The sequence below is a fragment of the Babylonia areolata genome, chromosome 4, assembly GCF_041734735.1.
Source record: "Babylonia areolata isolate BAREFJ2019XMU chromosome 4, ASM4173473v1, whole genome shotgun sequence".
Lineage (NCBI taxonomy): Eukaryota > Metazoa > Mollusca > Gastropoda > Neogastropoda > Buccinidae > Babylonia > Babylonia areolata.
In genome coordinates, this window is record NC_134879.1 from 20,488,247 (window position 1) to 20,513,260 (window position 25,014).

A 25,014-nucleotide genomic window follows, 5' to 3' on the forward strand; every position below is an offset into this window, starting at 1 on the left:
CAAGATGGCACATGCAGCCCAGCCCAGACCCACACGACTTTGCAGATGATCAGACAGCATGAGATGTGAGAGAGGGGAGGAATGTCGCTGGATGTTTGAAAGCAAAGCATGAGAAGGCCTGCCGTAACATGGCAAGCACCAGTCAAACAGGCAGATACACTCATATAGGCAACAAAATAAAGCAGCAAAGAATATTTGTCAGTGATAGCTGTCACCAAGCACTTTCAGTTGGATGTATATGAGCATCTGTCTGTGTGTGTGTGTGTGTGTTGTGTGAGCGTGCGAGCGTTCTTTTTCACTCTGTGTCATGCACGAGCACGTGTTCATTTAATGGCCTTATATTTATGTTTGCGTATTCGTGAGTGAGTACTTTTTTGTTATGTGTGTGTGTGTGTGTGTGTGATAAAAGAGTAAAAGTGAGAGGGCCAGAGTCTAGACTCGTTATGTCAGAGAGCGAAATACGGGGTTGCGACAGAACGAGAGTAATAAACTATAAAGAGAAAGCGTGTGTGGGAGAACTTGCGCGTGTGCTCTGCGGTTGTGTACTCGCGCGTCTGTGTGCACGTGCGCGTGTATGTCATCGACAGGGCACTAGATCAATAATCAAGCGACCTAAATTGCGCCCTTAATAGCCAGCAAGAACAAGCAGTGGTTTGCCGTTTTGTCAGCACGTTTGGGGGTGGGGAGGGGGCGGAAGGGGACAAGCTTGTCATCTATCCCGCGATCTCGCGGCAGTGACAGACGAAACAGGCGGCGAAGATTGTAGCGTCGTGAAAAGAACCCCCCGCCCCCACAACCTTCCCGTGCCCCCCTCCCGTTGCCTTCCACTCTGTTCCACGACAATCCAGCGGTGAGAGCGGGCCCGTTAACAGTCGCACATGACACAGCTAAGACCTGAGTCAGTACCGGAGTCTTTGCCTACACACACACACCCACACACACGTCAGGTGGGTCAGTGATTAACGCTGAGATAGGTGTGCACACCGCCGTTCTGTCATCAGCAAGAGTGAGTTGTTGGATGTTGATCTGAATTTGTTTCGTCCCTTGTTGAGGTGAGTTGTATTTGCCAGCCTTTGTGGATCGGGATGATAAGTGAGTTGATTTTACACAGCGCTGTCTGGGCAAGGCTAATAGTGGGGGTGTTTGGAGGGTATCAGCGCAGCTGGGTCGTGTTCGGGGTGTTGTTTCGTGATATTTCTGTGCCCGTAAAATTTGGGATGCGTGCGCACACGCACGCACGCACACACACACACATCTGTGTATGTACACACACAGTTATGCAATCTCCCTCCCCCCTTCTCTGTCTCTGTGGCTGAGATGAATGTGTGTGTACAACATTTGTATGCGCATGTATACATTTACGGCCCCCTCCTCACCTCTCTTTTGCTTGCACGCACACACACACACGCACACGCGCGCGCGCACATACACACACACACACACGCGCGCACACACAAAGGCCTCTCTTTCTCTCCGAGTCACTCGCTGTCTTTGGATAACCTCGCCAAATCTTGACTCAGGCTGATCGGATTAAGAATGAAAAAGAATAAAATAGAAACAAAATAAAACTTTAACATTGGTTTTCCAGCGAAGAAAATGCAAACAACGTTGTGTGTCTGTCGTGTGCGGGTGCGGTTGGAGACGAAATTCATTCACTCTTCCGTCGTGCCGTATATGAGGACAAACCCAAAAATTGTAGTCTGTCATGTTGCTAAAATTATATCAAGCAGTAGTATATATATATATATAGAGAGAGAGAGAGAAAAAAAAATAGATGTATATAGAAAATAGATATAGATATATCGAAAATTCTAGCAAGATACGTAGCAGACCCAAAGTGTATGAGAAAAAAAAAAAGATAATAGAACAAAACGACGGTGGCGGTGACGGTGTCTGTTTTTAGCGGAAATTTTTTTCAAGATTTGCATCAGTACGTTTAAAATTAAAACTCCCTTATCCGGAGGGCTATGTTGCTATATGGACAGTAAAAGCCATGTCATGTCTCACACTCTCGCTCTCACTCCCTCTCCTTCTCTCTCTAAAGATATATCTGTTGTCCAAGATTAAACATATCTTTCAAATCCATTCTCGTTAAACATTTCCCATGGTTTCATTGAATCTCATGTTAATTGTGCATCCACAACAAAGTCTACATTGGCGTCTTTAACATATCTGCAATGTTGAACATTCTTCCGTTGACACTGGAATTCAAATACATGTACAACAAAGCGGTTTTCATGTTAAAAATTGTTTCTGGTTGTGTTTCACAATCAGACGCAAGCACGTTTCGCTTTATTGTTAATCGCCATGCTAACAAAAGAAGGTTGTCTCTCCCTAGAATGGATCGATTTAGGTTTAGCTTCACTTGTTCTGAAGGTTTACTTTGGTGCAATCTTTCAACCTCTGTTAAAACAGCACTCTAAATAATTTCAAACGAGTGAATTATTCACATCTAATGAAAGCATTTACCAACACATTCAAGTGATTGTATTCTCTCTCTCTCTCTCTCTCTCTCTCTCTCTCTCCCCGCTTCCTTTCTCTCTCCACCCCCTCTCTTTTTCTCTCTCTCTCCCGCTCTCCCCCTCTCCCCCTCTCTCCGTCTCTGTCTCTCAGTTTCTCCCTCTCCCTTTCTCCACCCCCTTCTCTCTCTCTCTCTCTCTCTGTGTGTGTCTCTCTCTCTGCCACTCCTCACGTCTCCCTTTCGTTTGCACGCTCGCTCGCTTATTCGCTTGCCCCACCCGTCTGCCCTGTGAAGACGGAAGAGCCGGCAAAATGAGATATCGGGCTTTTTTCAATATATATAGAGAGACAGATAACAACCAGGTCATTTGGAGATGTTGTGGTCTGGCTGTCGGACGTGTCTGGTCCTTAGGCAGTGTATCTTGTGGGGGAGCTATACCTCAATCGTTATCTCTGGATCACGCCTTGGGCCTATTGGATCCGTGTGTGTGTGGTGTGAGTGAGAGTGTGTATGTGTGTCTGTATATGTTTGTGTGGTTATTGAGTGAGTGTGATCTGAGTGTGTTTGTGGTGTGAGTGCGCGCGTGTGTGTTTGTGATGCGTGTGTATGAGGAAGGCTGTGTGTGAATAGAAGGCGGAGGAGGTGCGAGGAAGCTAATTTTTTTATATTTTTGTTTGTTGTTGTTTTTGTTGTTGCTTTTTGTGGGGGGATACAAGAATGTAATATTTTCTTTCCATGAGTGGTAATTCTGAAGATCCCGTACTTTCTATCAGTGTTTATGTGTGTGTGTGTGAGAGAGAGAGAGAGAGAGAGAGAGAGTGCGTGTGTGTGTGTGTTCAGTGTGTGAATAAGAACGAGAAAAGGAGGTGAAAAGGGGCTAGGGGACATATGACCTATCGACCGTTGTTCATTCTATCCCGTCGTCACCCTTGGCATTATCACCCGTCGTCATCAGGACCGGATCCACTGCAAAGCCGTTCGGCCTGACCACAGGAAAGGGCAGAGGCCACGGGGGGTCGGATGAGGGGTGGTGGTGGTAAGAAGTTTGCCATTGTCTCCTGCTAAGAGATGTTGGAGTGTAACAGTCGTCAGCATTCAGCATCTCGTAGGCAGCAACAATGGCATCGACGCCCCATCGTTATTGATCGACATCTAGGACTGATTATCACCGGCTCTCTAACAATACTTATTGTCCCCTTCTGCCCCCGAGATCCTACGTTCAGCGAGCAACTTGATGTTCTAGTGTTGCCCGTCAATGCTAGTTTCATTCGTCAATCGTTAGTCCTGCGGAGGCAGTGATGTGTGTGCGTAGTTCTGCTCTTTCATAGGCTTGGGAAGTGTGCATTGGTGGTGAGTGTAGATATTTGATATGATCTATTGCGATATAAAAGAGAAATAAGATGAGGGAAGGGGGATGAAGGGGAAGCTGTATGCATGTTTTTAGATAAAGAATTGATAGATGATTAAAATCAGATGATTATGTCCTCTCCCAAAAGAGCAGAGGCCATCAAGGGCTGTTCTCCATGGGACAGGACTCAGGGCTGTCATTTCTTCATCTGTCCAGGTGGTCCCTTGTCTCTTCAGCTCTGCCTCACTGTCTGGCCTCCAGCTATTTCGGGCCGTCTTTTTTTTTTTTAGATAAAAGAAGAAACCAAGAACAAAAACAACAAATAAAAAAGGGTTGTTACATACAATACGCCCATGAAATACAATTTTTTTTTCTCTTTCCTGTCAGAAACTACTCAAGGAATGATCAGCTTTTAAAGGTTTTGTGTAAACCGGGTATCTCCTATATGGTATTACATTCTGGTCTTTTCGTTTGTTTTTGTTCTTCAGTGTGCTCAAGTATGGTAGTTTCACAGCTCTGAAACCTGTACAGAGACTAACCAGAGCGCTTACGCACCATTCACACGCTAGCACAGCTCCGATTCAGAGGGATATAAGAAATAACTTTTTAATACATGTAAGTAGTAAGCTTGAGAAACTGTGGACCGGGAACACAAGAGGGAGGGGATGAGGAGGGGAGAGGGGGAGGGCGCTGTTGTTTTGAAAAGAGGAAGTCTATTACCCCAGACTTGGACGAGCTGAGTGCTGTGATCTGATGAAGCGAAAGAGGGAGCGCAGTCCAAGTGGTGGTGTTTTTTTTTTTTTTGTTGTTGTTGTTTTTTTTAAGATCCGGTGACCAATAGAGCGGTGGCTGACTGTTTTGTCGGCAAAGCATCGCTTGTCCTGACCATGGGATGAAGGTGTTCACGGATACGTGTTTGACGGCCTTTCCCTATTTTTAGTGTAACAAAGTACACTTGGATGGTAAGGGATTTTAATTCTGAGTTGGATAAAACGATTTAAACATTAAAGAATGATTTGGATCTATTTTGTTGTGGATCTAGAGCTTGTCGGATCAACGCCACTTTTGTAAGCCGTGGTCCCGAGTGGTATATTTATATAAAGGGGACGGTACAAAAGAATTACAGATGATTTACTGTGTTAAAGGATAGAAAAAATGCACGCGCTGGCCCAGGGACATACAGCAGGCCAGTCACAAAAGGGTTTTTCTATTGTTTTATTTACAATATTTATAAGAAGAGGAGAAAAAGAATAAAGAAAATGAGAAGATAAAGAGAAAACAGTGCAAGCGATATGGCGATGATGCAGCCGTTGTGGGAACACACTCAACACGCACTCTGTGTGTGAGACACAGCAAGAGAAAGAGAGAGAGAGAGAGAGCAGGCTTTAGCCAGTGACTGCCTGGTGGAAAGCGACCAGCCATCACCTGTTGTGGCTATTTGTGCAAGTTAAGCAAACTACAATGACGCTAGCGTGTGCTGCGAAGCAGATCGGCTCAAATCCGCCTAAATTTGATTATTGTGTTTGTTACAATGTGTTCAGTGATAGATTTCTAAATGATTCCTGAACCGATTTACGTCGGATTGGTCGCAAAAGAAACAGCCCAACACCTACTTTCTAATGAGTATAAAATGAAGTGTTGATTATTTAAGATGAATTTATAATGTTAATTTAAGTCACCTGAAAAGGGTCAGTTTTAACGAGCTTGTCGCTGGAAATTACGAACTGCGTTGATATGATATAATATATAATATAATATAATAATAATATTTTTTTATTTTTATATAGCGCTATAATACAAGCATAAGCAAGCTCTAAGCGCTTTACAATCCAGTACCTAAAGTGAAACAAGAAAGCATATAAAGAGTAGTAGAAACATAAAACAGAATCATTAATATTGTAAAAACACAATGCATAAAACTCACAAAGTAACATACTATCAATACTACAACGGTTACACTCCAGCACTCACACTAACACACACGCACAGACACACACATGATTAAACGGCTGAGATGATAGCAGTTTTCACTTAAAATACATACATGTAAAAAGGAACATAATTGTAATCTGCATGCCATAGATTTTGTAAAAATTGTCAAGTAAAATTTTGGATAGAAAAGGTAGACCCCCATTCTCTCCACTCTCCTATCACACACACTCACATTGCCATGGACCTGGGACAACAGCACTATTTGAGTTATGACAAGTATTTTTTAAAGAGATAAGTTTTAAGATTTGCTTTAAAGATAGATAGATGAGTTGTTTGTCTGAGAGCAATAGGCAGAGACTTCCAAGTTGTTGGGCCGAAGACGGAAAATGACCTCTTTCCACAGGAGTTAAGGAAGTATTGGGGAACACTTAGCTGGGAGGAATCAAGAGATCTCAGTGTTCTGTTTGGCAAGTACGGATTAACAAGCTCAGAAAGATAAGAGGGTGTGGTATCACAATTCAGGCACTGAAAGCATAGACAGGCAACTTTATATTCAATTCTGGCTTGAACAGGCAACCAATGAAGTGTCCACAGGAGAGCAGTAGCACTCTCTCTCCTCGACTTTTTAAGGATGAGTCGAGCTGCACTATTCTGTATTTTCTGGAGCTTGTAGAGTTTATCATTGGGAAGGCCAGCTAAAAGAGAATTAAATAATCTAGGCGGGATAGAATGAAGGCAACAGTAAGTTTGTTGGCGGCATCAACAGACAGGAAGGGGCGGATTTTTACTAATCTTACAAAGCTGAAAGTAAAGAACTTTACACAGGCGGTTCACATGAGTTTCCATCGTGAGGGATGAATCGAGGTAGAAACCAAGATTGCGGACAGAACTAGAAAAAGAAATTTCTGTGCCAGAACAAATGATAGACGTTGTATTTATCTGCTTGAGCTTTATTTTATTACCAGTCAACATGAGTTGTGTCTTGTCATCATTCATTTTTAGTTTGTTTTTTTCATCCACTTTGCTACATTTTCTATATTATTAAATCAGTTTAACGAAGGCAAACACAAATGGAATAGATTTAAAGATGGAATTGCGACGATTCTGCCAGTATATAATACTTGTAGTTTACTGATCCGATGAAAGAGATATTTAATTAGATACGGTGTAGCAGAAACACAAGTTTCAGCTTACCCAGTGGCGTCGAGCAACACTTGTTGTGGAGTGAATGTCGTTAAGTGTCGATTCTCATCCAAACGCTATTAGTATAATGGTGTGGTTTTAGTTTCCAACAGCAGTCATATACAGAATTGTAACTCCAGCATTATGTGTGACGAGAAGGACAAAATGACGTAAGCTTAGCGTCAGTTGAAATCTTTACACTGACAAAGGATTAAACTAATCAAGTATGCTTCTAACTGATTAAAGTTTGTGTGTAAGCATAATAAATATAATATTGCAACGAACGATACAGAGACTTGATTTAATAGATGTTTAGAGAATAGGTTTAGAATGGGCTTTGCACTGAAACCGGGAATGGTGTCACACATTCTGCGCGAGTCATTGATCGGCGGTGGGCACGCTATGGAAAAGGTGTCTGCTAAAGCTTGTGTGGTAAACAGTCCGTGAAGCCAGCCGAGCGCTTGGCTACATTAGCGAGAATTTCTATTTTTTTGGTGTTGGGTTTTGTTGGGGTTTTTTGTTGTTGTTGTTTGTTTGTTTGTTGTTGCTGTTGTTGTTTGTTTGTTGTTGTTTTTCTATTTATTTTTACTAACTTAACGTGTGCGCATACACAAACACACACACACACACACACACACACACACACACACACACACACACAGCCCCTCCCCCAGACTCCCTTACTTCCCACCCTTCCCCTATTGTGGGTGTCCGTATGAGCGTCATACCGTCCATGATGTTGGTAAAATAAAAAATAAATAAATAAGATTGAAAAAAAAAAGTCAGACGTAATGATTTCTTCATGTCTCTATACGTTTTATCAAACTTTTTTCTTTCCTTTTCTTTTCTTTTCTTTTCAATGCCTAGCGATTGTTAAGTGTTTAATGTGTGATCGATCGGCCACAATACCCCCCGCCTTGCTATTCATATTTAATCTGAAAGTGCTGGTGCTTTTTGCGCTCCTTAAACTCCTTAGTTGGAGTGATGGCCTAGAGGTAACGCGTCCGCATAGAAAGCGAGAGAATCTGAGCGCGCTGGTTCGAATCATGGCTCAGCCGCCGATATTTTCTTCCCCTCCACTAGGCCTTGAGTGGTGGTCTGCACGCTAGTCATTCGGATGAGACGATAAACCGAGGTCCCGTGTGCAGCACGCACTTAGCGTACGTAAAAGAACCCACGGCAACAAAAGGGTTGTCCCTGGCAAAATTCTGTAGAAGAATCCACTTCGATAAGAAAAACAAATAAAACTGCACGCAGGAAAAAATATATAAAAAATAGGTGGCGCTGTAGTATAGCGACGCGCTGTCCCTGGGGAGAGCAGCCCGAATTTCACACAGAGAAATCTGTTGTGATAAAACGAAATACAAAATACAAAAAAATAAAGCAAGTAAATCCGCTCTGAAGTGAGCCAGTCTATAAACAAAATTTAAAGAATATAACACACACACACACACACACACACACACACAAAAGCTGACTGCAATGTATTGCAGTTCACGGTATTGCAAAGCCTGGCCAACAACCACGGCTCTCGACCAACAGATAAAATAAACATAGCAGGTTTACCTTTCGCTGAGCCCGCTGCAGATCTGAAAGAACCAGACGCCAGGAGAAAAAAAAAAAGGGAGGGCGGTGTGGGTGTGCAAGAAAAGAAGCTTTAAAAGGATGTGCCGACCGCGTTTAAAGAAAAAAAAAAGGCTGTTTTCCTGGGGCTGCGGTGGACATTGTGGGCAGTGATGCTGCCTGTGTGGAACAGCGGTCAGTCATTCAGTGTGGGTCAGTGGTCAGCTTTGAAAGTCTTGGACGGATTCTGTATGATTTCAGTTATTTGTTGTTTTGTTTTGTTTTTTTCTTTATTTATTGTTTTATTTGTTTTTGTGCTTGTGTGTGTGTTCCTGTTTTTATGTGTAGACAGTAATGCGACTTGTGAAGTGTGCATGCGGGCGCATGAGAGAGAGAGAGAGAGAGAGAGAGCGACTGTGTGTGTGTGTGTGAGAGAGAGAGAGAGAGAGAGAGAGAGATGATCGCTAAAAGCGAGTTGAAAACTAGAGGCCGACACACAAATCTCAAAAATGTGTAATCACAAAAATGGTCAGTTGTCTTAAGTGAAGTGATTTTTTGTCAGGTAAGAGGTTTGTAAAGCTTCATATTATATTTCTTATCATCCCATTGCCAAGAATGGCTGGCTAAAACGTAGCAAAGCACTGCAGATTTTCTATCACTGACCCAAATCTGACAATGCTCCAGTGTCGCGTCACCGCAATTTACAGCAGTGTTTCTAGTGCCCATATAACCCGTTTACATCAGCAGGAGGACTTTTCACTGCATTTGCTACATAGTTTGTTTGGTCAAACAAAGTAGATAGTTTAGAGTAAATTTTCAAGATTTGCTTGTTTGGTCAAACAAAGTAGATAGTTTAGAGTAAATTTTCAAGATTTGACTCCAGAGTCATCATTCTCAAGTTACTGAAAGGATCGCAGAGTTGTTTATGAGCGCTGTCAAACTGCACCATCTTTCTTTCCTTGCCAACCTCTTTCTTGTTATTTGCATACGAATTGCAGAATTGATCTATTTGCTCTTGTAGGTGTGTTTTTTGTTGTTGTTTTTGTTTTTATTTTGTTGTTGATGATGATATTTTCAGAAGTTACTCTGGACAGATTTCGTAGTTGTGCTTCCGTTGCCATAAGGTCTATGTCAAGTACTTAGATGATCAAAATCAATTCACTTGACGCTGATAAAAAAAAAAATCTACATACGATAATCAGGTTGCTGGTGTTTGAGTATTTTCAGTACACCGGAAGTATTTGATCACGTTACAAGCTGTTCAATTTTAGCATCGTACTTGGAAAAGTACACTTCTTTTCCGACGATTGTGTGATAAGTCATTTATAGGGCACAAATGAGGGAAATTGGCATATTTACCTACCTCGTGCGTTTATACCATAACGTAAACTTACCAGACAGGTAAATTATGATTTTCTTCCATAAAAACACAAAAGAAAATCACTATGATCCCCTCCCTCTCCCCTGCAGGGCTATGTAAGCCATTTGCCGTCCGACAGTCTGAAAACCCCTGCTACCTGGTGTGCACGTGGGTGTTGTTCTTCAAGTAGAATGCACTTTTTTTTGTTTTTTAGTCGTTCATACGAATTCTCCACGAGTTGAAGGAAGGCACACCATGTTTGGTTTACAGTATTGCCAATATACTGGAATAACCTTGCGTATCTTTCTGCTGAATTTCGGTATTTCTTTCTTTCTTTCTTTCTCTGCCTCTCTAATGAAGATGTGTAAAACAGGCATTGAATATGATTTCAGTATTTTGCCAGTAGGGTTATAAAGGTCCGACACATCTGTAAATATTCATTATCTTTGAAATTAGAAGGCGTAGAATTTACGCCCACATAGGACAACGTGGAGTTTGGACAATCCTGTCTGAGCAGGTGATGGACATTTGGGCGGACGACTGTTTTACAGTTTTCATGTGAAAGGAGTATTGGAGCTCGCCAGTACTGCCAGTAACTGGTGGTCCCCAAAGAAACGTGACCCCCCGGGCCCCTCCCCCCCCGTCGGTATTGATCACGATCAGGTCTGACTGGTTTTCCTTGCCTGTGACCTCGTGCGGCTAAAAAATACGTATTTTTCCACACACAAAAAAAATTATCAAAAAAATTAAAAAAAATCCAAGTATACACACACACACGCACACAGACGAGCGCGCAAATTAAACACCACCAGACTGAAGAACGAAGGAAGCAAACAATGGAGAGAGTTCCGGCTGTATGTTTGAGGAGTGGGAGGGGGATGTGGGAATTCTACGATCTCACTGTATGGTGTTTTGACTCGCACCTCTCCATGTCAAACGAGCAGCACCAATTGACGGGTTAAATTCGTGTGCGCGCGGGGGCTTTTGTGTGTGTGTGTGAACGTATGAAAGAGAACTGAACACTGAAATGTTTAATGTCATTAGCTGAAAAGCTCTAGTGACATAGTAGGTACTAATCAGAACAAAATGGTGCAAAACAGATAAAATGGAACAGAAAGGGAAAAATAGAATTGAAACAACATAAACTAATAAGAGATTTGCGACACTTTGTCACTTTGTCATTAGCTTAAGGTGCATGTGGTAATGTGCCTTTTTTCAGTCGTTCTTCTCCAAAGTTTGGACAGTACACAGAAAACAAAGTACATATAAATCATGTAATAAATATTTACGCATTAACATCAAGGAGAGACTCACAGAGAGAGTGAAGAAGAGAAGGGCTTCGATAGAGGCAACCGTTCACAGAGCGACGAATTTGAAATGTTGAGATGTAGATGTGTGTGTGTGTGTGTGCGTGCGCGCGCACGCGCGCGCGGAGAATTGCTCCTTGACGGTCTTGTTCAGAGGTACCCCATTTCAGTCTGAAGGTTTACAATATTAATTATGTTTTTAACTTGATTTATATTTACGTGGACTAAAGCAAATATGGGTGAAATGGTCTTTTTATTTTATTTTTTAATATTTCAACTCTTTTTTTTTTAACGTGGAGCGAGCGATACGTGGGTGAATTGGTCTTTCAAATGTCTGTTTTGGTTTACCTTTTGACATTAAATAAGGTTTTCCTCAACTGGTTATAAGGAGTGACTAGTGAACAGTCCTAAACTGGCCCCATTGCGGTCAGCTCGGCTATAAACATTATGATGTGAATTGCTATTTGATGTTGCATTTACCTTTAACTTTCGGAAGGAGTCCCAGTTTTGCGGTTCCTCCTGGTTAACCCCTCCTTCTTTTTAAATTGTGAGTGTACGCTTCTTCGGTTGGACAGTTTCGTTGCGTAGCGTACCAGAAGATTTTGTAACATCGAAATATTATGTTACTTTCTTTTTCTGTTAAAAAAAAGAAAAGAAAAAGAAACAAAAAATAGCGAGGGGGTGGTAAGAAGGTAAAGTGCTTTAAGTACATCTTTTGTTTGTAACATGGGAGGGGTATGGGGATGTAGTGGGAACAAGTTGTGAGGAGAAAGAGTTCTGTGCTGTTGTGGGCGTCTGCATTCAGCCCTGAGGGTACCATCCAGATTTGATTAGAAATTAAAAAAACATTCTCTCTCTCTCTCTCTCTCTCTCTCTCTCTCTCTCTGCCAAAGTGTTGCATATCTCTTATTAGTTTATATTGTTAATTCAGGTTTGTTTGTTTGTTTTTGTGTTTTTTTTTTTTTTTTTTTGTGGGGGGGAGGGGGGTTGTTTTTGTTCGTTTGTTTTGTTTTTTGGTTGTTGTTCCCCGCGCCCCCTTTCTCTTCCATCTATTATGCACTATTTTGTTCTGATTTGTACCTACTATGTCACCAGAGCCTTTCAGCTAATGACATTAAGCATTTCAGTGTTCAGTGTTCTCTCTATCTCTATTTGTATATGACTCGGTTTTGTGTGATCTTATAACTTCTCGTTCACTCGGAAATGTATCCAGTTTGCAGTTTTCGTGCGTGGAGCATCCTGTCTTTTGTGTGCACAGCTAATTTCATGTCATTGTCGCACTATTCTGACTATATTTTCGAAGTGTTTGGACTTGCGTGCTAACCCTCTTTCTTCTACCGGTTTCACTTCTCTCGTCTCTCTCCTGACGACTCTGCTAACACCTCAACCCCCGTTTCTCACAACCTCTGTGTCTTCTATCTTTACCCCCACCCCGTGTTGATGTGCCTAACGATAATGTATATGGTGTGTGTTGATGGCGTGCTCTTGTCTTTCTAACAGATGTCAGCATGATGAGTGAGGGCCTGAGATGACCACATCCCATGTGTGACTGACCTGATAGTCTGACTGCCTGCCGCCACTCTCCAATAAACGTAAACCTACCCACCCACCCAGTGTCGCCCCCCACCCCACCTCACCCCTCCTAACGCTGTCCGTGTCTGTCAGCTAACCCTGCACTGCTGCTCAGGGGAACGGACCAACTTTGGCCGCTAAGCGTATCAACGACACCGTGTCTGGCACCTTCGTGTTTCAATCTGGCACGTTGTTGTGACGGCGGGCATTCTAATGCCACTCTGCCGACGGGAACTGTTACGTGAGCTGAGCATTTGCAGAAGGAATGCCTCGACAGTGTATGCAGTGTGTGTTTTCTGAGGTCGCTTTTGGAAGGACAAAAAACGTTTCAACCTTTCACACGCATCTCATCATTCTGCTCAGCTAGCGCTTCAGTATTGCTACGGATTTCATACCATGTCGTCGAGTAGGAAACAGGAGTGACATCGTCAGGTACAAGGCCTTCCTGTGCTGTATCATTTCCCGCTTCCGTTAGTTCAAGCATTGTGATATCCTTGTCCTCTACCCTGAATCAGGACCTGAAGCAGAATTGTGGCAACTGTGACAGCTCAGTCTATCTTCTTTCCGACCCAAGTGAATGTAGTATTTTTGAAGGAAACACAGAAAGGAGAATCGACACACTCTGAGGAACGTAAGTTTTCAGATGTGAAGTGATGGTGATGGCTTGGTTTTGCAAGGCAGGTCGGCGTGGAAGCGTTTTCAGACAGTTGTTGTTGCTGCTGCTGCTGGTCTACCTGGGAGGCTTTCTGTATTTCACCATTTCCTCTTCCATGGCAAGGCGGGACATGTCCAGAATGGACTACTCCATCATCGATGACATCATCAGGGGCCGGTGGAGGAGGAGGTTAGGGTCTGTGCGTTATGTTGCCCCCACGTGTCAGGCACAGAACAACCTGGTGTTCATCAAGTGCATGAAGTGCGCCACTGAAACCTTGGGCACTATCTTCCGTCGTTATGCCTACCTCAACAACCTGTCGGTGGTGCTGCCAGTGAAGAATCGCATCTACCTCGGCTGGCCCTTCCCCATCACCCACATGGACTACCGGCCATCCAGCCAGGGCTTCAACCTGCTCATGGAGCACGCCATCTACAACGGCACGTTTATGAAGCGGCTGATGAACCCGGGGACTGTCTTCCTCACCATGATCCGTGAGCCCCTTGATCTGTTTGTGTCTGCCGTCAACTATTTCAACGTCTTCCAGCTGTCCAATGCCTCCCTGCAGAACGGAATGGAGGCGGTGCAGGCTTACCTGAGGAACATCCACCACTATGAAGTTTTGTATAAAAGTCATGCGGCAGCTCCAAAAAGATACTGCATTCCAGACGGGTTTTCGATCACCAAGAACTTGCTGTCCCACTGTTTGGGTATGCCCATAGGCTTTCCCCCAGGGCGTGCTAACATCACTGGTGATTTAGCTGCTGTGACACAGTACATTAAAGAACTGGACTCGGAATTCCAACTGGTGATGCTGATGGAATATTTTGAAGAGTCTCTAGTGCTGCTGAAGCGCCTGATGTGCTGGAGTGTGAAGGACATCGTGCACTACAGCACCAACAGAGGGTCCTACCGTAAAAACACGTCCTGGTCTGTGCTGACCAGCTACGACCGTGACCTGCACAGAGAGTGGAGCCACGCGGACTATCTGCTCTACGATCACTTCAACCAGACGTTCTGGCGCAAAGTGCGGGGTCAGGGCCAGGACTTCTGGCAAGAGGTGGCCTTCTTCAGGGAGGTGCAGCGACAGGTCACCTCATTTTGCCACAATGTCACCCCCTACGGGGACAGCCGCATCAACTTTCCCCCCTCTCCCTGGTCCCCACCCTTCTCCTTCACCACAGCGGACTGTAAGCTGTTGACATCCCCATTGTTACCTATGTTGAAAGAACGTTACGAGAAACAAGAACCAAGCATATCTCCTGTCAGTATTCCCAGGGAGTTCCTTCCACTGTGTTGATGGACTGGTTTGGTGCAGCCAGGTGAGGCTGGGCGTTAGAAATGGGACCAGTGACATGTGTGCTGTGCTGACTATTATGTATCGTTGATGAAGACAGTTACCACTCTTTTCTGTTTATCGTTGATAGGGTTCTGAGAATGAAGCCTCAGTGCTGGCATTCCATGCTTGTGTCATTGTGAAACCTCTCTCTCTCTCTCTCTCTCTCTCTCTCTCTCTCTCTATCTATCTATCTGTCTGTCTGTCTCTCTTACCACCCCCCCCCCACCCCCCTCTCTCTCTCTCACTCTTTCTACTTTTTCTGTCTCATGTGCATACATTGACGCCTGTGCATGTGTTTCTTTGTGATAATGCTCGCCACACATATACTGAATTAACACGTGTGTCGAAGCATGTAGTGTTGACTGTGGTACCAGTTTATTTATCTCTTTATCAGCGGTTTAATTTGAAGATATGTATGGGGTTTATGCAAACTATGTCATTGGATAGCTATTTTTGACATGTTTACTAGAATCCTTCCAATCCACACTTTCATCTTACAAAGAAGTGTTCTTTTCGATGGTGACAATGTGAAAACTTTCATAGCTGTCACCATGCCAGCCAGCCACAAAGTGTTAGTGTGAAGTTTCTTTTCTTTTGAAAGGAACAGAAGTATGTGAATGGCAGAACAATAAGCTGAACTGCCGTGGGTTCGTTTCATTTATTCTTCCACTGTCAGGATCCAGTGAACGTTTCCTTCAAAGCTCCATTGTCTTCCTGTCGAATTATGCATTGCATCGATCACTTGTACGATTCTGTGAATGCACACTTGTAATGGACCCAGGGCCGTGCTAAAGTATAACCAAGACATGCTGGTCCAGGGTATGGTAAGCAGCTGTAGCCAGTTCACAATGTCCACTCTCAGTGAACTTGTGTCTGTACTCCAGAAGGTGTGAACGCTTTGTTTTCTGCAGTAGATACACATGACGGATCTTACCAGGGATCTGGATGCACGCTATGCGGGACCAGAGAATCCCCCATTCTCAACGAAGTTGTTATTGTGTGTGTGTTGAAATCAGATGAATAATTTATTGTTATCAGATCTCATTCTGACCTGTGAGGATGTTGTCGAGTTCTAAGATTTTTCATCGACTAACAGTTGTCGAAGACTGGAGTTTTCACCATTGTTGAGCGTTCGTGTGTGTGCTGTATCAGTGTGTAAGTTTGGTGCGTGTTTTGAAAGCTAAGTTAAGAACTGTGTGGTTAGCGGAGCTGTATTGATTTGAATCAAATCTGCCATTCGTGATTGGCCCGTCTTGAAGTAGAAAACTCCATTAACACTGCCAGCAACCTTGCCACATGAAGGAGCGGCAGAGAGGAGAAGAGTTGGAAATGCTCTTGAGTGGACTGCGGGTTGTCAGCAACCGTAGTGCATGGCGGGATGACAGGGGAAAGGAGAAAGAGGGAGGGGTGTGTGTGTGGAGAGGGGGTTGGGTTTTTTGTTTGTTTGTTGTTGTTTTTCACGGAAACTGTGGCTTGCCAGGAACCTTGGCACATCATGATGGAATGGGAATGGTGGGCATTCAGAGTTAGAGTTCCCATGTTAAATGTCGCTCGTAAACTGTCGTGGCATGCAATGGAATTGCTGAGGAGCTGGGGGTAAGGGCGTGGGAGGCGGCGTCCAAAGCCATAGGCCGTTTTAACACAGCAGAAGAATAAAGCTACCTACCTGCTCACGCCCTTAAAGTCAAGTTGATCAGAGTTTGTGGTCGTGGTTCTGTAAAAGTTGCTTTGTTCGAGTGGGTGAGACCTGGATGTTTTAACCCTTTCACCGCCAGTCAATTTAGAGTACAAAATTCCCTCGTGGTATAAACACAGAAAAGACAGTGGCTAAGAATAGCTGGGGATCCCCCCTGCGATGTATAGAAAATATGGCTTATCCTTCCACCGCACAATAAGAGCAGTAGGTTCGTGGATAACAGACCAATGAATGGTCACCTTTCAGTGACATGGGTCCTCTACCATGCCTGTGCATCAATGCGAGCTTGGCGGTGAAAGGGTTAATAAAATGTCGGTACAAGTCATTATTCACACACCGCACATGGAGAAGCCCTAGGGCGACGCTTCACTGTGGGGAACCCTCTGCTGTTGCGCCGTGTTTGGAGGAGAGGCCTGAACCTGTGTCCACCTCCAGCGTGTTGAGGGGCTGTTTGTCCTGCAGCTCAGTGCTATACAAGCCATGTCAGACAGTGTAATGTGAGCCTCACCAAAGCCTGTCAGCGTCATCGTCAAGAATCGGCCGATTCATCTGGAAGTGTGCTGCATCAGCGACATTATCTCGGACAAGAGCGACAAGCATCGTTCTGAATTCCATATTTGGAAAGTCACGTGCTGTAAATGTCGCCCTGGCGATGTTGACAATGGAGAGGAAAATACGGTGGACTGCAGCCATGAAATACCCCACTTTTTTCCCCGGGAAAAAATCATTCCGGGTTTTGGGTCGTTTTTTTGTTGTTGTTGTTTTGTTGTTGTTGTTGTTCTTTGTTTTATTTTGTTTGGTTGGGGATTGTGTGTGTGTGTGTGTGTGTGTAAAGGGGGCAGCAAACTAGTGTTCTTCATCCTCACGCCCCGTGCATGCTACAGTGCCACTGCTGCCGCACTCGGGTTGTCCTGTGACGTGCTGTGCAGTCAGGCCTGGTGAGAACGCGTAGGGGTACGAATGTCGTCATGCTACAGATTTTTACATGTGGCAACGAAACGTGATATTATCTGTCAGTGAAGCAGAGCTGATTGTGGTTCGTTTATGTTTTTAAAGAGTTGGCAAAGAACTCTTTGTGGCTTTAAAGTGCGTTTACTTTTAATTTGCCATGTCTGGTTTGGGGGGATGTGTATTTGTTATGGATGTATGTTAGTGAGCACGTGTTTATTTACATTATTCTTTAAGGTTTATGGTTCTTGCACTGCACCGGTATTGCCAACATGGTGATCTGCACTATAATGTATGAGGAAAGGGAATTTGCAAACTGAGTGAATCTTTGTCATTACCGGTGGTAGTCATTAGCCTCGTCTGTCTGTGTGCGCACACTTGTGACAAAATTTTAAACTTTTGTGAATCAGTCGGTCTGTAGTGCGTCGTCGAGATGCTAAAGCAGGAAAAATCTGAGTTTAAGAAATAGTGGAACCGCATACAAGCCCATCTTTTTTTTCAAAGAAATTATATTGGTTACACTTCCAGTGCAATAAACAGTGAACCTCGATGTATGGTTTGTTCTAGCTTTAATTCACACTTAACATTGTTCATTTATTTATGTCTCGTTCCAGTCTGAGATGTACTTGATATGATTCGAATGTCAAAATGTAAATGGAAGGAAACTTTAAAAACTTCCTTATTTGCTAGGCATTGAACAGTAGACAATGTGGAGCGATGGCCTAGTAGTTATGCGTCTGATTGATAAGCGAGTGTCCACGGGTTCGAGTCACATATATGGACACTCCCCTTCCTGCCCTCCCTTGATCTACGAGGTCCTTGTTGTTGGTCTGGGTGCTAGTTTTTTGGATGTCACGATAAACCGAGTTCCTTTGTGCAGCATGCGCTTAATGCACACAGAAGATCCCACAGCAACAAAACCCTGGCAAAATTCTGTTACAACTACAAGAATATGCTTTGATAGCAAAATGAGTGCACATAGAGGTAGAAAGAAGACCAAAAGGGTGGCGCTGCACTGTGGTGACGCGGTCCAATCGGGGAGACCACCCCGCATTTCACACAGATGAATCTGTTGTGGCCAAAAAAAAATGCAGTGCAATAAAAACGCTTACGGAGTCATCAATATGCAGCTGAAACAGAATTGTTGGGATGTTACTGTTGGAATCGTTGAGTGTTTTGGTGGTTCCCATTCAGTCTTTCGCTTGATTGTTTTCTGGTTAACACAACGTACAGATTAACAGTGTTTGTGATTATTTTCTGGTAAAGACGACGTACAGATTAACAGTGTTTGTGATTATTTTCTGGTAAAGACAATGCATAGATTAACATTAACAGTGTTTGTGATTGTTTTCTGGTAAAGACAACGTCGACTAACAGTGTTTGTGATTGTTTTCTGGTAAAGACAACGTAGATTAACAGTGTTTGTGATTATTTTCTGGTAAAGACAACATACAGATTAACAGTGTTAGCGCTTGTTTGTATTTTTGTCGATTTTGCGTACTTTCACGGAGTGCTATACGACAAGGGGAAAAAAAGGTGTGTATGGGAAGGGGGGAGGGGTATGGGAGCGGAAGTTGAAATGGTATTGGTGGTGTAATGAACCAGATATGGGAAAAGTGGCCTGAGTTTATATTATGGTGTGTGTGTGTGGTGTTTGAGTTTGTTTACAACTGTATGGGCGCACGCGTTGAAATAATGCTGTGATTCATGTGCATGTCGTTAAAAAAAACCAAAAACGTTCAACTTTTGTGACATGGTTACGAAACCGGCTTTTTGTTGACAGTGGCATCGATATGACTGTTGACTGTAACTGCCAAAAAGGAGAGAAGTTGCAATAAAGTGTGTCTTTTGATGACTGCCGGTGAGAGTTACTGCATCAGTCTCTGCAGGGGAAAATGACTTCTTTTTTTTTTCTTTTTTTTTGTCCATTCTGCCCTTGCTGTTAATAAGATTCAGAAAATGAAATGATATCTGTATACTCTCTCTCTCTCTCTCTCTCTCTCTCTCTCTCTCTCTCTTAAAAAAAAATTATAGAAAGCCTCTAATCACAATATTACTCATAATTTATTTCATCCTGATCGAACTCGAAGTGATTCAGAGAAATCATTCTTCCAGTACCCAGCTCACCAATACATAGAAAGTGGTTATCAAGTATTGATAATGCTTTTATCACTGGAACAGTATATGTTGATTTTGCTAAATCTATTGACTTTTCGATCACATTCTTCTCTCAGTGAGTATCTTGCGGAGGATGGTGGCGGAATGGTTGCGGTGTTTATCTGCCAACACAATGTCATTAAGGGTTTGGGTTCGATTCCCGCTCTCGCCCTTTCTCCCAAGTTTGACTGGAAAAATCAAACTGAGTGTCTGGTCATTCGGACGAGACGATAAACAGGTCCCTTTTGCAGCACGCTCTTGGTGCGCTGAAAAAGAACCGGCGGCAACAAAAGGTTGCCCCATAGCGAAATTCTGCCGAAGAAATCCACTCTAATAGGTACACAAATATGTATTCATGCACTCAAGGACTGACGAAGCGTGTTTGGTTATCCTGCTGGTCAGGCATCTACCAAGCAGATGTGGTGTTGCGTATATGGAATTGTCCGAACGCAGTGGCGCCTCCTTGAGAAACTGAAGCTGAAACTCTCAGGGAAACTGGCTATTCATGGCGTATCCGAAGAATCAGTCAGTATCGTTCCCTGCAAGAAGAAGAACAGTTGTTCTTTCAAGATTCTGCTGTGTCTTCTTCATGTCAGCTAAATATGTAGTTCCACGGGGACAGGTGTTAGGTTGAATTTTATTTTTCAGTCTTCATTAGTTATCTTCCTCTTCATGTTTCATGACCATTCTAACTTTTTGCTGACAATAATACTCTTCAAAACAAAACAAAAATGCAGTGTGCATCAGTTAAGAACATAGATCGGCATGTTACATGGACCGATTTAAATCACAGGGCCCTTCATCCAAAATAATTCCACGTTCATGTTACAACACGGCCAGAACGTCAAAACATACAATATGGCGTTAGTTAAATTATCTCGAAATTGTTTGTAAAGTACTAGAAGAAGTCGATTTACATTACGTGTCTTGGACGAAACGGGCTAAATATTGATCATAATCTGTTTTGGTCACATTTTCTTCTTTATTTGAGAAGCTATCGTATAAAACTATTCCAGCATAGTACTAGTAGTTTGTTTTTTTTTAATAAATAAATGCTGATAAAAGATTACTGATTAGTGATCACTATACTCCAAAATTATTTTTCTACGCTTATGTATAACTACATATATAGACTGAGCTTTAACATATGGACTAAGAACTGCATCAAGCCACTAAATAGTTTGCACCGACTTTCCATGAAGCTAATACGTCTTAAATCGTTATCTTTGCAAATTTGAATGGACTACAGGGGACATCATGTTCTTCCCTTTAATCAAAGATGTTGCTTTGGTAAAAGTACTGTCATGTATTAAGAAATAAAAATATATAGCACCATCCTGTCTTTGCAAGAAATTAACAGTGAGGAACATTCGAAGAAAAAATACGATATACATCCCTTGCCCAAGTAGTCATCTGCGTCACCACTTGTGTATTTGGGTTATTTCAGTTTCCCAAGGAGGTGTCACTGCGTTCAGACAAAAACAAAAACAAAAAAACAACAACAAAAAACCCGCCATTCCACATCAACTGGACAAATGTCTGACCAGGCTCTGAGTGCATGCATATATACAAAATCATATTCGAGAAGTCAGTTACCCCACATTATTTAAAGGATAGAAATAGACACTCTCTTTCAAAAAATCTTAACACAAGTACTTATTTGAAAACGTAGAGTGTGTAATGAAGTTGTGTTTGGAATTGTCAACCACTCTTGAAATAACTTGGTTTTGACCCGAAACATTGTGGCTTTTTTGTGGGGCAGTGAAAAATGGTTCAGAATCACAGTGCCAAAATCCACATGAAACTTGACTGGGGTCACGAGTAAATGAGGTCCATGTCTTTTACAGGTATGTATGAACCGGAATGAGTTTGCATGATTTGATATCTTGTTACGGATAAAAGCAGACTTTTTTTTTTAGTGTTATACAAGCATATGAACTGTAAAGAATATATGTGTGGTTCAATGTCCTGTTAGCAATAACAGATTTTTATCTGTTCAACACAGTGTCGTGACACCAAGTTGGTTGTCATAATGTGCTTTTTGTAAAGGTCAGATTTCCTGTATGGTGTGGCCGTGTTACTGTTTGAAAGGCTCGTGATGCATGTCGCTGAGGTTAATATGTGTTCACGAGTTGTGTTGTGAAGTGCACCAAAATTCTTGCCACTTCCCTCTCTGCACATTGCTGAACTGGTCACAGGAGTGACTGGGGAAAAAAATAAACCTTGGGGTCTGAGAGTCATTGAACAGACACTCTGAGAATGTGAAACGTAGTCTTGTTGAACTGTGGAGGTTCAGGGAAGCTAATTTGAAGTCCTGGATCCTCAGCGCCTGGCCTGTTTTCGGACGAAGGTGTTTGGCTGATATATCGCCACCGAAAGATGTTTGGGAAGCACCAACTGACAACACAGTCGTGAAAAGAAACAAATGAAAATTATCATAATGATTTGAAAACTATAACGGAAAGTGTAAGAGAAGACAGAAAGTATTGATTGTGTTTTCTTGGATTGGACTTTTCATATGATTTATCCGTGAAGGGAAAATGTGAACATTACTATTTATTTTCTTTGTTTATTAATAATCAGAAAGGAGTGTCTTTACGTCGTTATGTTGTTTATCCCTGGGTAAGAGTGAAGTCAGAATGCGAACGTTGTGTGCGAATCTATCTGTCGTGTGAGCTTGAGTTGAGTGAATGCGACAGTGTGACAGTGGTGACCCCGACTAAGAACTATTGTATTTTGAGAATTTAGATTTCCATTTGTTACCCCTCCTCAGAGTGAGTTAGCTCCAACCTTCCCTTGCTCGTGTATTGGAAGCAAGGGGGCATGGCGTTGAGGAGACAGGCTCTTCCCCTCTGAATATATTTTATATAAGACTTCTGATAGTATATGTGGACACTTCCTTTTTTTTTAATGTACGTAATATTTGAAAGTTGTGTACTTGTATTGTGACTTTGTATTTTTCCCCCATAATTCTGCAAAGATTTCCTCTACTTTTCAGTGTGTACACTTACTTGTTTTTCAACTTAATTTGCTGAGTGGTTGAAATACAGTAGATAGTACATACTGCAGCACATTTTGAGTCACATTTGGAAATCATTGTCATTATTCTTTTGGATATTTATCATTATTCAACCACACTCTTATCCTTTGAAAAAGGAAATGTGTTTCTAATTTTCAGTTTTTCATTTGATATATGACACTTCAGAATCTTTCTTCCTTGGTGAACTAGTTTGGGAATCATTTGGCGTGCTCATTACATTGTATCTTTTGTACTTTAAGATATTGTTGCTCTTATCTAAACTGAAATCTAGAAAATTAGAATCAAGCTTATATGAATTTTCTTCTTTTTTCCTTTTTTTTCCACTCAGTTAAAGAAATACCAGATTATTTGACTGCACTGTTTCTCGATGCTTCTTAGATTGTTTGTTGAACATGTATACATTTATTAAAAAAAAAAAATTAGAACATACTTGTAAATTACTTGGCATTGACAGTCCTGGAAAGGATTGCCTATTTTTGTGAATTGCATTTTTCGGACTGGAAGTTTATGTTACGTTTTAATTTCCTGTATCCTTTTATTCGATCTTAGAACGCTGAGATTCCATAACTAAAAGACTGTATTTGGGGACACATCCATGGATGATTTTGATAAGTACCTCTCTCAAGGAAAAACCCTTGGACTTTCTGATGAAAAACTGATAGCGTATGTTAATCAGTGTCAGGAGAGAGAAGATATGAGAGTTGCTTGAGAGATGGAACAGAAAAAGCTTGAGCAAGAGCAAGAAGAGAAGAGGGCTCTTCGAGAGCAAGAACAAAAGAGAGAGCGAGAGCAAGACCAAAAGAGATTAGAGCAAGAACAAAAGAGATTAGAGCAAGAACAAGAACAAAAGAGATTAGAGCGAGAGCAAGAACAAAAGAGATTAGAGCAAGAAGAGAAAAGAGCTCTTAGAGAGCAAGAACAAAAAAGGTTAGAACTAGAGCTTGAGCTGAGAAAGCTAGAAATGGATCACGAGTTAGAGCTCAAAAGGTTTTCTCAGCAGACTGCAACAGAACGAAACTCAGATGAACACAAGAGGTTCTCGTAGCAAAAGCTCGTATATTCCAAAGCTTCCCCCTTTTGATGAAGTCAAAGATGACATTGACTCGTTCCTGTTTCGGTTTTAAAATCATGCAAATTCCTGTGGTTGACCTAAAGATAAGTGGACTCTGTTCAAAGCCTCCCTTTTAAAGGTAGTGCACTCACATTGTATCATACACTTGCCACGAGAGAGGATCTGAAGTGGAAAGAATTAAAAGCGGAACTACTAAAAAAAAAAAAATTCAATGCACTGATGAAGGGTTCCGCGAGAAATTTCGTTCAGGCAAACCAGAAAAGGGTGATTCATTTGCCGCATTTCTCATTCGAATCAGTCACTTGTTTGATCGATGGGTTGAGCTGCCCGGCACTCAGAGGGAATATGTTCAACTTCGTGATCTCCTTTTGAGAGAGCAGATCCTTCAGAGTGTATCAAAGGATCTGGCTGTTTTTCTCAAGGAAAGACCGATTGATTCTGCTGAAAACATGTGTCGTCTCGCTGATCAGTACAAGACCGCCCACCCAGAAAAATCGGTTGCAAGAAAAGACTTGTCTTACACTTCTGTTTTGGAAGCAAGTGTAAGCACCATCCCAAGGGGACATCAGTTTCCGAGAGGTGGCCGTGGTTACTTTCAGACGCGACCCCAATTTTCCAATTTCGATCGTGGTGGTCAAACTTTAGCTTCCACTTACGGAAGTTATCGAAATTCCGGAAATCAATCCCGAGGTTCTTTGCGTGGTGGGAAAACTAACCATGTGGGAAATGCAGATCGCGGCAGTTTTTGGAATCGCGGTGCAAGTTCGAATCGCGGACACAGACCCTCTCCCACAGAAGTTTCTTGCTAGAACTGTGGATGCAGATTTCACAAACGTGGTGAATGTCCTTATCTGCACAGTACTACAAATGTGGCCTCATAAATGCGAACTGAAGACCCCAGTGTACAGAGCTCGCATCATGTTTTGGTCTCGCATAGCTCCACCTCAGGATTGCATATTGAAAAATGTGTTGTTCATAATTTTGATGCCACCCTTTTGAGAGACACTGGTTGCACCACTGCTGGTGTGAGACAGGCATTGATTCTTCCTGAACAGCTCACAGATGTTCAAAACTGTCGATCATTTGGAGGAAAAATTGAGATTTTCCCCATTGCCCGTATTCATGTGTCCACTCCTTATTACACAGTTGAATTACTAGCCTGTGTGATTGAAGATCCTGTGGCAGATCTCATTCTTGGCAACTTACCAGGGGTTGCTACGACTCGTGAAGGTCAGAGTGGAACGTTTGTCCCGTGCAATGTCAGCACACGGCAACAAACGAAACGCAACAAAGTTCAAATCCACTGCCCACTCCCAAGTTCTCATCCCTTGATGTTTCACCGTCTTATCTTTCACGACTCCAGAGGGAGGATGATACGTTAA

General features: G+C 42.6%; 2 protein-coding genes across 5 annotated transcripts in view; both read left to right on the forward strand.

The window, feature by feature from the left end:
* Positions 1-25,014, forward strand: part of LOC143280938 (uncharacterized) — a 110,224-nt gene that overhangs the window by 24,124 nt on the left and 61,086 nt on the right. The window lies entirely within an intron of this gene.
* On the forward strand, positions 885-23,889 carry LOC143280939 (galactose-3-O-sulfotransferase 2-like). 2 transcript variants are annotated; one of them, XM_076585745.1, is made up of 2 exons: positions 885-1,006; positions 12,654-23,889. In XM_076585745.1, exon 2 carries the CDS (start codon positions 13,379-13,381, stop codon positions 14,678-14,680), a length of 1,302 nt encoding a protein of 433 aa, XP_076441860.1. In that variant the 5' UTR covers positions 885-1,006; positions 12,654-13,378; the 3' UTR covers positions 14,681-23,889. The 2 variants fall into 2 exon arrangements, with proteins under 2 accessions (XP_076441860.1, XP_076441858.1); XM_076585743.1 differs by having other exon boundaries at positions 956-1,052.

What these genes read in the sequence shown, in the direction of transcription:
- LOC143280939 (XM_076585745.1), top strand. Translation starts at nt 13,379, where the DNA reads ATGGTGATGGCTTGGTTTTGCAAGGCAGGTCGGCGTGGAAGCGTTTTC.